The sequence below is a fragment of the Heloderma suspectum genome, chromosome 6 (genome assembly GCF_057233095.1).
Source record: "Heloderma suspectum isolate Gila_16-S chromosome 6, 16-S_ref, whole genome shotgun sequence".
Lineage (NCBI taxonomy): Eukaryota > Metazoa > Chordata > Lepidosauria > Squamata > Helodermatidae > Heloderma > Heloderma suspectum.
Window position 1 is genome coordinate 111,591,745 of NC_139463.1, and position 12,461 is coordinate 111,604,205.

General features: G+C 45.9%; 2 protein-coding genes across 2 annotated transcripts; one reads left to right on the forward strand and one right to left on the reverse strand.

The window, feature by feature from the left end:
- Nucleotides 1-2,746: 2,746 nt before the first annotated feature.
- On the forward strand, nucleotides 2,747-4,133 carry LOC146342531 (vomeronasal type-2 receptor 26-like). Its single transcript, XM_084807882.1, has one exon. The coding sequence runs from the start codon at nucleotides 2,747-2,749 to the stop codon at nucleotides 3,653-3,655; it is 909 nt and encodes a 302-aa protein (XP_084664008.1). The 3' UTR covers nucleotides 3,656-4,133.
- A 62-nt stretch (nucleotides 4,134-4,195) lies between these two features.
- Nucleotides 4,196-11,334, reverse strand: LOC146342532 (uncharacterized). Its single transcript, XM_084808582.1, has 4 exons — nucleotides 11,154-11,334; nucleotides 9,971-10,166; nucleotides 8,222-8,305; nucleotides 4,196-4,395 (listed from the first exon to the last, which is right to left on the reverse strand). The coding sequence occupies exons 1-4, from the start codon at nucleotides 11,309-11,311 to the stop codon at nucleotides 4,366-4,368; spliced, it is 468 nt and encodes a 155-aa protein (XP_084664708.1). The 5' UTR covers nucleotides 11,312-11,334; the 3' UTR covers nucleotides 4,196-4,365.
- Between the last annotated feature and the right edge of the window lie 1,127 nt (nucleotides 11,335-12,461).

The following is a 12,461-nucleotide window of genomic DNA, read 5'->3' on the forward strand; positions in this document are numbered from 1 at the left end:
GTGGTGTTCCCTACGTTCTTCAATTTAATCCGAAATTTTCCAAGAAGCAGCTCATGATCTGAGCCACAGTCAGCTCCAGGTCTTGTTTTTACTGACTGTATAGAGCTTCTCCATCTTTGGCTGCAAATTACATAATCAATTTGATTTCGATGTTGACCATCTGGTGATGTCCATGTGTTGAATCACCTCTTGTGCTGCTGGACAAGAGTGTTTGCTATGATCAGTGTGTTCTCTTGGCAAAACTCTATTAGCCTTTGTCCTGCTTCATTTTGTACACCAAGACCATGCTTGCCTGTTATCCTGGTGATTTCTTGACTTCCTACTTTAGCATTCCAATTCCCTATGATGAAGAGGACATCTTTTTTTGGTGTTAGTTCTAGAAGGTGTTGTAGGTCTTCATAGAAATGATCAACCTCAGCTTCTTCGGCATCAGTGGTTGGGGCATAGACTTGAATTACTGTGATGTTGAATGGTTTGCCTTGGATTTGTACTGAGATCATTCTATCACTTTTGAGATTGTACCCCAGAACTACTTTTCCCACCCTTTTGTTGACTATGAGTGCTACTCCATTTCTTCAAAGGGATCCTTGCCCACAGTAGTAGATATAATGGCCACCTGAATTAAATTCGCCCATGCTTGTCCATTTTAGTTCACGGATTCCCAAGATGTCGATGTTCAATCTTGCCATCTCATGTTTGACCAACTCCAGCTGACCTTGATTCATTGACCTTACATTCCAGGTTCCTAAACAATATTGTTCTTTACAACATCAGACTTTCTTTTCACCACCAGACACATCCACAGCTGAGTGTCCTTTTGGCTTTGGCCCAGCATCTTCACCCTTACTGGCAATACTTGGAAATTCCCTCTGCTCTTCCCCAGTAGTATATTGGACACCTTTCGACCTGAGGGGCTCATCTCCCGGCGTCATATCTTTTAGCCTTGTGATATGTTCCATGGGGTTTTCTTTGCAGGAATACTGGAGTGGGTTGCCATTTCCTTCTCCAGTGGACCACATTTTGTCAGAACTCTCCAACATGACCTGTCTGTCTTGGGTGGCCCTGCATGGCATAGCTTATGGCTTCACTGAGTTACGCAAGCCCCTTCGCCACAACAAGGCAGTGATCCATGAAGGGGCTTACATCCCTATTTAAGTACAAAGTTGGCTACAAGCAACAGCTGTACACTCTGGAGGCCTTCGAGTATACAGCTGTTCATTCTGAGTCCTCCACATGGTTTGGAACCCTTCACAGTCAGGATTCAGAGACTGGGGCCTTGCAGGTGTAAAATTTATGCCTTATTTTGAGCAATCATAAAAATTGCATTTAAGTTGCCCATTTTTCACATCGGCCAGGAGCGGGAAATGTCCAGAGGTCCTGGGCCCATTTTCACTATACATCCAGACATCCAACATGGGCCACATTCAAAGGGGTGCCATGCAGCTCACCCTCACCAGGACCTAAGATTGCCAGCTTGCTGCTGAAACTCAGCGGCAAATCTCTTGAATCAAATAGCGTTGCCCTTATTTTCGCCGTAGTCTACGTAAACATTTACGTAGACTACAGCGACCAAATAAGGAAGGGGAATGGCGGCTCCCTATGGGGGCCGCCATTATCCGTACACACTTTTTTTTTTTTTTTTAAGTCACCCGTGATAGGCTACGTGACGATTCACGTAGCCTATCAGGGCTGACTTTGCAAATCTAGCCGTGATAGGCTACGTGAATCGTCACGTAGCCTATCAGGGGACGGTTTTTTTTCTTTTTCTTTCATTGCAATGGCGGGGGCGGCAGCCGGTCGAAAGACCGGCTGCCGCTCCCGCCCCGCTCGAACACCGGACGAACCGCCAGCCGGACCCGCCGCCGGGAGGGACATTCAGGGAAGGTAAGTCCCGTCCCGGGGCGGTGCGGGGTGCGGGGGGGGTGCGGAGGATTTCTCCCCGAAACTTGTTCGGGGGGCCGAACACGTTGGCGCTCGGGCCCCCGAAGTTTCGGGGAGAAATTCTCCGCCATCCCTACTCTTGATAGCATCACAAAGTGGTAGAGTAGTCCATGTCCTGCCCACCCCTGCCCTAGAATGCATGTTTATCTATATATTTTCCCCTAAAACATACACATGCATTTTTGAAAAAGCTGAGAAGTACACTGCAAAGTTCTGAGAACTGTGCATTGTAAATGATCACTTTTTTTTTGTTTTATGTAAACCAACTGAACAAAACTGTCTCTTGTCCATAGACCTATACTGAGTAACAAAGTCTGCAAATATAATTGCACAAGAAGTCTAGGAATTTGGTGTTACAGTTTTCAAGCTGGCACTCTCCATTTCAGACCTTGTCACAGTGAGCCTGATGGGAGTTATTTGGTATTCCTGCCTGCTGTTAAGAAGGCAGTTAGCAGAGAGAGAGAAACAAGGCCGAGCAGAATGAGCAATTTACCAGTCCTACAGGTAAAATGATGAACTCAAAATATTCCCTATTACACAGAGATCAAACAGAAGTGCTCCCAGCAATGGTGGAAGATTGGGGGGTGGGGGGAGGAAACAGAGGAGCAGGAAACCACACTGTCGTCTATGGAGTTCCTAAGGCTAGCTATGCCCCAAATTCCCATGTATTAACTAGCTAACTGCAACACTGCCCCCTACTGTAACTTGCAGATGAGGTTGCAATGTTTGCAATAGAGCCATGATTATTTCAGTGCTATAAACATAGGACTGCTGTATTTCAAACCTGATGTTTTCTTTTCTAGACATGGATGACTGTTTTCAATGTCCAGAAGATCAGTATCCAAATGATGGACAAGATCTTTGCATTCCAAAGAAGATAAGCTTCTTGTCTTATGATGAACCTTTGGGGATCACTTTGGCCAGTGTCGCTCTTTCTTTTTCTTTCATCACAGCTTCGGTGCTTTGGATCTTCATTAAGCACAGAGACACGCCCATAGTCAAAGCCAACAACCAGAACCTGACCTACACTCTCCTTGTCTCCCTCATGCTCTCCTTCCTTTGCACTTTGCTATTCATTGGCCAACCTGGGACAACGATTTGTCTTCTTCGACAAAATGCTTTTGGTATCATCTTTTCAGTGGCTGTTTCTTGCATATTGGCCAAAACCATCATAGTGGTCCTGGCTTTCATGGCCACCAAACCACAGTCCAGCATGAGGAAATGGATGGGGAAAAGACTGGCAACATCTATCATTCTTTCCTGCTTCCTTATACAAGTGACTATTTGTACTCTGTGGCTGTCAATCTCTCCCCCATTCCCGGATTTCAACATGTACTCTATGACTAAGGAGATTGTTTGGGAATGTAATGACGGCTCAGTCACCATGTTTTACTGTGTCCTGGGCTTCATGGGCTTCCTGGCCATTGTCAGCTTCACTGTGGCTTTCCAAGCCAGGAAGCTGCCTGACAGTTTTAATGAAGCCAAATTCATCACCTTCAGCATGTTGGTCTTTTGCAGTGTTTGGCTGTCCTTTGTTCCCACCTACCTGAGCACAAGGGGGAAATATATGGTTGCAGTGGAGACCTTCTCAATCATAGCCTCCAGTGCTGGCTTACTGGTTTGTATCTTTTCTCCAAAATGCTACATCATTGTTTTGAGGCCTGATCTGAACAATAAGGACCATCTAAGAAGAAGAAACAAAAGTGGAATATAACATTCTATGGCCCTTATGGGCATTTCTGCACCAGCTTATAATAAAATGGGGCTTTCCGCTTCCATTTTAAATGCAGGATCACCACTGACTCCCTTTACATGCGCTCCCGTCCTGCCCTGCTTCTCCCCGTATCTGAGTCTTCCATTCTCTTTCATTGATCTCACTCCTCTTCTTCACGCTTTAACTCTTTTCACAGTGGAAACTGAAGCAGATCACAACAGGGCAATTTGATACCTCATTATCTGGGATCTTTTAAAAAATGGAACAAAGGGCATTTAGTGCAGGAGGGTCACGGCATCATGTAAAGTGCCCGCAGACTTCCGTGAAGGAGCAATCTCAGTCGCAGGATAAAAGCTCTGTGTGATGAAGCCTTATGTCTGCCAGGAGTAAGTAATGAGACTGAAGAGCAGTAATCCACAGTCAGCTATATGGGACTTTTTTCTATGTATACATGCTCAGAATTGCGGTGTAAATAATTTACCACAAATTTGTTCCATTTTCATTTAATTGTGTAGGTTTTGGTTTTTTGCTTTTGTTTTTAGTTGGGCTGTACTAACAGAATCCTTATGTCCAGCAGCACCTGGGTTCCCATGGGGAGGGGGGAGGATGAGCCTGCTCCACATCCCCCTAAAGCCCCCGGGACAGTTCTTCGCTGGCTCCTGGTGAGTGTTGGGGGATTTTCTTTCCCGCACCCTGTCTGTCCTGGACTTCTAACTGTATCTCCAAGTGTGAATCAGAGTCTGAAACCAAAACAAAGGAACTAGGCTCAGTCCTGGCACCATCCTCACTCCCATAACACCTCCCCCCCCTGCCCTACTGCAGGCTCACGGAGAACGTTGCTTGTGAGGGCAGTGTTGGTGAAACTGGTGAATGCTGTGCAGATTCCCAGGAACCATCTTTGGGCCCAAATCCAAGTTAAGTATTGTAACTTCCCTCAGAAAATGTTGGAGTCCAGCGTGTCTGCTACCTGAAATTCCTCCTCTCCCGCCACCAAACCTGGTGGGGGAGGGGCTGAGTCAGACTGATGAAGATCTCCAGCAATCACCAGGGAAAGCAAGGAGCGATGGGGAACTGGGTGGATCTTTAAAGAAGGAGGGATGGCGAGTCTAAAGATGATGGGGTTAATCTGGGCTGTAATTTGAAAGGGGCCCATCCACCAAAGTGCAAGCTTTTTGCTCAGGATTTTACAGGGGAAGTTGGGAGTTGATAACCAGACCCAGTACCCCACATGAACAGTCGGATGATTCGAGATATGTAGAAAAATAAAAATCCAAACTGAGGAAAGATACAATTAAGGCAGCCTGCCTCTCGCATTTGTACAAATGCACAGACAGTTTGATGTGCATGGAGGAAACCCTGAGAGGAGAGAAAGAAGAACTCAAAAAAGCCAAAATAAACATTTGATAGAAATAAATGAAAAGCTGAAAGTACAGAATAAAGCTGTTTGTGCTCAGCTAGCACAGGTTATGAAGGACAATGTTGAAACAAGTCTTTTAGAAAGGAAAGAGCAAACACTGAAGAGTGTAAGGAACAGCTCAGAGAGATAGAATAGGAACTGGCAAATTTGAAGAAAAAGAAGTCTGAGGCTGCTTTTACAATCATGATGCAGGCAAAGAGTTGGGAGAAGAGAAGACAGGACACGCTGATAATTCTAAATGCCATAAAGAGATCCTGGCATTATAAGAAACTTTATGATTAAAAACAGTAGTCATAGCTACTGAAGGGTTGGGGGAACCACACCATAATACCCAGCCTGTGTGCACCTCCACCCCCATATGTTGTTGTCTTGTGTGGCCGTGCATGGCATAGCTTATGGCTTCACTGAGTTATGCAAGCCCCTTCGCCACAACAAGGCAGTGATCCATGAAGGGGACCCCCATATGAGGGGGAATAAATTCCCAGAAGATATTGCAGATTTAATAGATGATAAGTTTAGAGGGGCTGTGGTGGCTTAGTGGTTAAGACGCTGAACTGCAGACTGGAAGGTCGGCAGGTCAGCAGTTCGAGACCCGAGTGCTGCGTGATGGAATCAGCTCCCATCTTTAGTCCCAGCTCCTGCCAACCTAGCAGTTCGAAAGCAAGAAATTGCAAGTAGATAAATAGGTACCGCTTCGGCGGGAAAGGTAACAGCGTTCTGTGCACCTTGGTGTTCAGTCATGCCAGCCACATGACCACGGAAGCATCTTTGGACAGCGCTGGCTCTTCGGCTTAGAAACGGGGATGAGCACTGCACCCTAGAGTCGGACACGACTGGTTGGGGACACCTTTACCTTTACCTTTATGTTTTAGCAGGACACAGAAAAGGGGTACAGACCCTTGGGAGGAGAAAGTTAAAAAAAAGAAATAAAAAAGGAAACCTGTAGAGTCTCTAAGTAGAACCATAAAACAAGAAAGACCCTGTTTAAAAAAGCTATGGATGGGGAAGGTAACGTAATTACCCCAAGCACTCTGGGATATAGCTTAGAAACAGAAGACACAGAAGAAGCAGGGGAGAGTATGAGTGGGAAAAACCTGTTTGAAAATAGCTGAGAAACTCAAATATCTGTTGGAAGGAGAGAAAGCAAGAAGGAGTGAGGACGAGAGTGGGGAGGAGCCAAAGGGAAGTATAGAATACTGTATTGAAAAGTAATATGAAGAAGTGTTCTAAGAAGAAAACATAAAATTAGGGGGAAAGATTCTAGGATCACTGCCCATCCACACCAAGAATTATTAATTGGATCCGTGCCCGAGCCCCCTGGAGAAGGACAAGAAAGAGACCTGAGAGTATAGAGGTAGAACACAACTAGATGTGGTTCAGAACAAACCTCTCTCTGCCACTGAAATTCAGGCCCTGCCCTGTCAAGACATTAAGGTCCACTGAGTGAGCAAAATTGTATTTTCTGGCTAGCGAAAGTGATAAGAGCATGGCAGAGCCACACCTTGTCAGTGTCTGATTTAAGTTGGCCATGGCATGCTCCAGCAAAGACCTGATGAATTCTGCTGTATCAGCCCTTACTACTAGTGCAGAGAATGCATTGCAGATGCATGTTGTGAAGAATGTGCAGATTTAGTAGCAGGACCTTTACCACAGGAAAATTGTATCAAGTCTGACAACTCTCAGCCTGAACAGTATACATATGTCAGAGGAAAAGGCAGCAGCAGTAGCTACTAGGCTTATGATGAAGGAAGACAGAATTGGGATTTTGACAGAAGAGTTTTTTATTCAGGGTTTAATAGAAGGATTTATCCCAAGTTTGAAAACTTTGGTAAACTTTAATGAACAAGAATTAGGGAAGGAAGGACAGTTTGATACCCATGAGGAAGATATCCAAAAGGCTAGGAGGGTGTAGAAAAATGTGAGAAGTGCAGGACATATCAAGCCAATTTGACAGGGATTTTAAGATCCCCACTATTGACTGCAGGGAATCGTGGAATAGATTTGGCTTCTGCATGTTTGTGCTATGATCCAAGAGGGAATGGTAGCACACATATCATTATACCAGAGGCCAAATGGGATGTTCTGGCCCTGGTGTCCACAACTGAAATAGATCCAAGAGATTATTGGGTAAAGAAATTTCCAGAGGTTTAGACAAAACAAAATGATGATGCTGGCTTAGTGAAAATTGATAAGGCACCCTTCCACATTCACTTGGGGTCAACTGAAGAATATTTTGCTGCTATGTTATATCAGGAAAGCGGAGCACCCCATAGAAGCAGACCTATAGCTTATGCATCTCCATTATGGTCAGCAGTAGAACAGAAATTTTCTCCACGTGAGAGAGAATGTCAATCATCAATTATGGTGTTATAAAAGTAGAAACTTTTGATAAGAAATTCTCCAGTAGTGGTACATACTATTCATGGTCCTGTTAAATACGTAGTAACAGGGAAGGTGTCTCAAGGAGGAGGGGGTCACATCACAGAGAGTGGCACTGTGTTCATTGAGTTCAGGGAGCCAAGATGTTTCCGTGTCGAAGTTAACAGATCCTCAGGCGATTCTGTATGACCTGCTCATACCGAGTACACATATATGTGTGCCCCTCAGTTGTGGGTAGACCTGGATTGGCCAGTGGTATTAGGGCATTCTTTCAAAGAAGATTTGGTTGACAGATTGGTCCTGTCTCTATCATGAAGAGGAGTCACATGCAGGTTATGCAGCCATAAGAGCAACTAAAGAGCCAGAAGTGGTAAGGAGAAAGAATCCAATTCATTCAGCCGGAGCTATGAAAGCTTTAGTGGTTTTAGCTGTATTAAAGAGTGCAAAGAAGCACAAGATGCTGGCAATCTTTACAGACTCTAGGTACAGTCAGGGCCAGAAATATTGGAACAAGGATAACTGTTTTGGCTGTTGGCCTCTGCACACCACCACATTGAAGTTGAAAGGAAACATACCCAGATGGGAGCGAATTCAGGACTTTCAGCTGTAATTCAAGGGGTTTGACAAAAGTGGGGCACTAAACATTCAGGAAGTACAGCCAGTGGCATACCCCCACCCCATCATTGGTGGTTCATAAGTAATGGAACTTTCCTGGGTACCCCATGACCAATCAAGCAGATAAGAGGCCTGGAGGTGATTCTGAGTGTTACCTTTGCATTTGGTAGCTGTTCACTGCAACTCCCAACATGAGGTCCAAAGAAGTGTCCATGCAAGTGAAGGAGGCCATCATTAGGCTGAGGAAATAAAATAAACCCATCAGAGAGATAGCAAAAACAGTGGGGGTGGCCAATACAACAGTTTGCAACATCCTGAACAGAAGCAATTAACTGGCAAGCTCAGCAACAGCAAAAGGCCTGGAAGACCATGGAAGACAACTAAAGTGGATGACCGCAGAAGTCTGCTCATGGTGAAGAGGAACCCTTTCACAACATCTGGCCAGGTCAAGAACACTCTTGAGGAGGTAGGCATGTCATTGTCTGCATCTACAGTCAAGAGATGGCTTTATGAATGTAAATACAGAGGCTTCACAACAAGGTGCAAACCACTGGTAACGCTCAAGAACAGACAGGCCAGATTAGCCTTTGCCTGCAAACACCTAAAAAGCCTGCCCAGTTCTGGAATAAGATTCTTTGGACTGATGAAACCAAGATGAACTTGTACCAGAATGATGGGAAGATAAAAGTATGGAGAAGGAAAGGAACAGCTCATGATCCAAAGCATACCGCATCATCTGTCGAACATGGTGGAGGCAGTGTTATGGCATGGGCATGTATGGCTGCCAATGGAACCGGGTCACTGGTGTTTATCAGTGACCTGACTGCTGATAAAAGAAGCAAGATGGATTCTGAAGTGTATAGGGCTATACTTTCTGCTCAGATTCAGCCAAATGCTTTCAAACTGATAGGATGCCACTTCATATTGCGGATGGATAATGACCCAAAACATACAGCAAAAACTACCCACGAGTTTCTCAAGGTAAAGAAGTGGGACGTTCTTCAATGGCCAAGTCAGTCACCTGATCTCAACCCAATAGAGCATGCTTTTGACTTACTGAAGACAAGACTGAAGGCAGAAAGACCCACAAACAAGCAGCAGCTGAAGGCAGCTGCAGTAAAGGCCTGGCAAAGCATCTCGAGGGAGGACACTCAGCATTTGGTCATGTCCATGGGTTCCAGACTTCAGGAAGTCATTGACTGCAAAGGATTTTCATCCAGGTATTAAAGGTGATCCTTAAGTTTAAAATGATGTTGGTTTGTTCCATTACTTATGAGCCCCCAACGATGGGTGTGTGTGTATGCCGCTGGCTGTATTTCCTGAATGGTTAGTGCCCCATTTTTATCAAACCCCTTGAAGTACAGCTGAAAGTCCTGAGTTCACTCCCATCTGGGTGTGTTTCCTTTCAACTTCAATGTGGTGGTGTGCAGAGGCCAACTGCCAAAACAATTACCCTTGTTCCAATATTTCTGGCCCTGACGGTATATGGTGACTTAAGTGGTAGACCATTTGAAATACTGGGGGGAAAAGGTACAGTTACAAAGAAACTGGCCAATGAGAAGTGATGGATGGAAATAGCAGAATAGTATCAGCCTGTACTCACCCCAGTGGCCTCTTCGAGCTTTGTAGTTGCCATTTTTTGAGAAATAAAATGGTGATCGCAAAAATGCGTAAATTTTGCATATGTGGAAATGCGCTTTTTGTGAATGTGCATATTTGGGTATTGTTTTGCACACACACAAATATGCCCCTTCACAAAAATGCACATTTCATACATGAGAATATGCACATTTGCAAACTCTGCATTTTCACGCATACAAAGCCATGCACGTTTTTGCAATCACCATTTCATTTTTTTAAAAAAATGGCAACCATGGAGCTAGGGATGTATGAAAGTGACTTACCTTTTCACGGATTCTGTTCATGGTGGGGCGGGAGGCATTCCGTCCCTCCCCCCGGAATCCTCGATGGGGGGGAGGCGATCTGGTCCTGCCCCCCGGAATCCTCGACAGCTGGCTGTGCTCCGTGGCGACTCCGCAGAGCAGCCAGCCAGGCCCAGGCCAGGGCCGTCTGCAGCCTGATTTCCGGCCATGGAGGGCTCTGGGTAACAAAAAAAAAAAGTGTATGCAAATGGCCGCAGCTACGGCCGCCGCCATTTTCGTTCCTTATTTTTCACCGTCTTAGTCTTCGTCAATATTTATGTAGACTAAGACGAAGAAAAGAAAGGGGAATGCAAATAGCGTAGTGGGCACTATTTGCGTTCCCCTTTCTTTTCTTCGTCTCAGTCTACCTAAATATTGATGTAAACTAAGATGGCGAAAAATAAGGAAAGCAAATGGCGGTGGCCGTAGCCACCGCCATTTGCGTACGCATTTTTTTTTTTAAACCCAGATGTGATAAAGACTTATGTAGCCTATCACGTCTATGGGGGGGGGACACAGACTGCAAATGGCGGTGGCGGCAGCTGTTCGGAAGACCAACCGCCACTGCCGCCACCACCGAAGCCGCCGCTGGAGCCGCTGCCATCCAGAACATCCGCCCCAGGTAAGTCTCATCCCGGGGGGGATCCGCGGGGGGCAGGGGGGTGGCAGGCCATTCCGTGATGGATTTCGGGGGGCTGAATGCACTGGCATTCGGCCTCACCAAGATCCATTGCGGAATTCTCTGACATCCCTACATGGAGCTCGATGAGGCCACTGGGGTGAGTGAAGGCAGCTCGCAGAGTGTGGGAGGAGGTTGAGGGTGGTCCAAGTACTGGTGAGCAGGGGCAAGGGCTGGGCTGAGAGAACTTGACAGGGGTGAGTTCACACATCCCTATTGGGTAGTTCCACAGGCTGTTCGGGATGATGTGATATGTCAAGCCCTTGGTCAGCATCATCCTTCTAGGGAATCCACTCTGGAAAGCTTGAAAAGGACAGGATGGTGGCCTAACCAAGAAGCACAGTTGAGGAGATGAGTAAAAACGTGTGTTGCATGTACTCTAGTAAAACTAGATAAAGTAAACAGAGGGAAGCTGTTGAGACATTAACCAATGTCAGGACCATGGTCAGATTTACAAATGGATAGGGGTGTATGAACCCCACTTACCGTTCCACTCCGGGAAATGCTGGGGGGGGAGGCGATCCATCCCCCCCCCAGAATCCTCCCCAGCTGGTTCCACTCCTCAGAGAGTCTGCAGAGCCGCCGGTCGGGGCTGTCCGCAGCCGGACAGCCGCCAGGCTGTGGCCATGAATCTGGCCATGCATCTGGCATAGGCGATGCCATTTGTGTCCCTGCCCTTGGCCATGATTGGCTAGGTAAATATTTACGTAGCCAATCATGGCCAAGGGCAGGGATGCAAATGGCATCCCCTGTGCTGGACGCCATTTTGTTCCGCAGGTAGGGTCTGTCCTGGGGGGATTTTGGGGTGGTGGGGGGGTAGTCCATTCCACCACAGACTCTGGGGTGGAATAGAGTCCATGGTGGACTCATTGGAGTCCATGGTGGATTTCTCTGCCATCTCTAAAAATGGATTACATTGAGCCATTGCCAACCACAACTTGCTGCCACAGACACTGTTTAGTCTGTAGAGATAGCTTTATAAAGTGGCCAGAATCTTCCCAGTGAAAAATAACACAGTGTTGGCCACTGCAAAGGAGTTGATAGACTTGTTTTGCAGAATGGGAGTACCTCAAAAATTATTCACCAGTAGAGGGCCTCATTTTGAGAAGGATTTGATGAAGGAAGTGTGTGAACTGCTAGATTTTTAACAGAACTTACACATCCCATATCATTATAGAAGCAGTGGAAGAGTAGAAGGAAACATCAGACTATTAAAAATTCATTGAGGAAATGAGTAGCTCATAATGGGAAAGATTGGGATGTGAAATTACCTTTGGTACTTTTCCCCTTAAGAGGGATGGAAAACAGCTTAGGGTTGTCTTTTTTCGAAGTGATGTTTGAGAGGCCCATGAGAATGACTGAAAAGCTATAGATAGACATAGATTTCTCACCAGAAATAGAGGCTCCCATGACAAGAGATCAGTGGGTTCAACATTTAATGGACCTTATGAGATAAATTCATGGATATGTGGCAAGCTAGATAGGACTGAGAAGGAAACAGCAGCAAAAATGGATGGGGCAAGAATCTAATACAGAAAATAGGAAGACAGGAGATTAAGCAGGGATGGCATGGGTGCTCAGCTGAGTCCCAGAGTCTAACAGACACACACACCCCTTCATGCCTCTGGGCTGCAGCTATGAGGTGCTGCCCCCACTCACCCCCCCACACACACATATACATTTGCTGAGCTGTCGGCACTTACCCTAAGCTGTTTGTGAGCACCCGTCATTCTCACGGTTGCCATTTTGCGAAAAAAAAATGGCAATTTAGGAACTTCCATAAAATTTAATGTT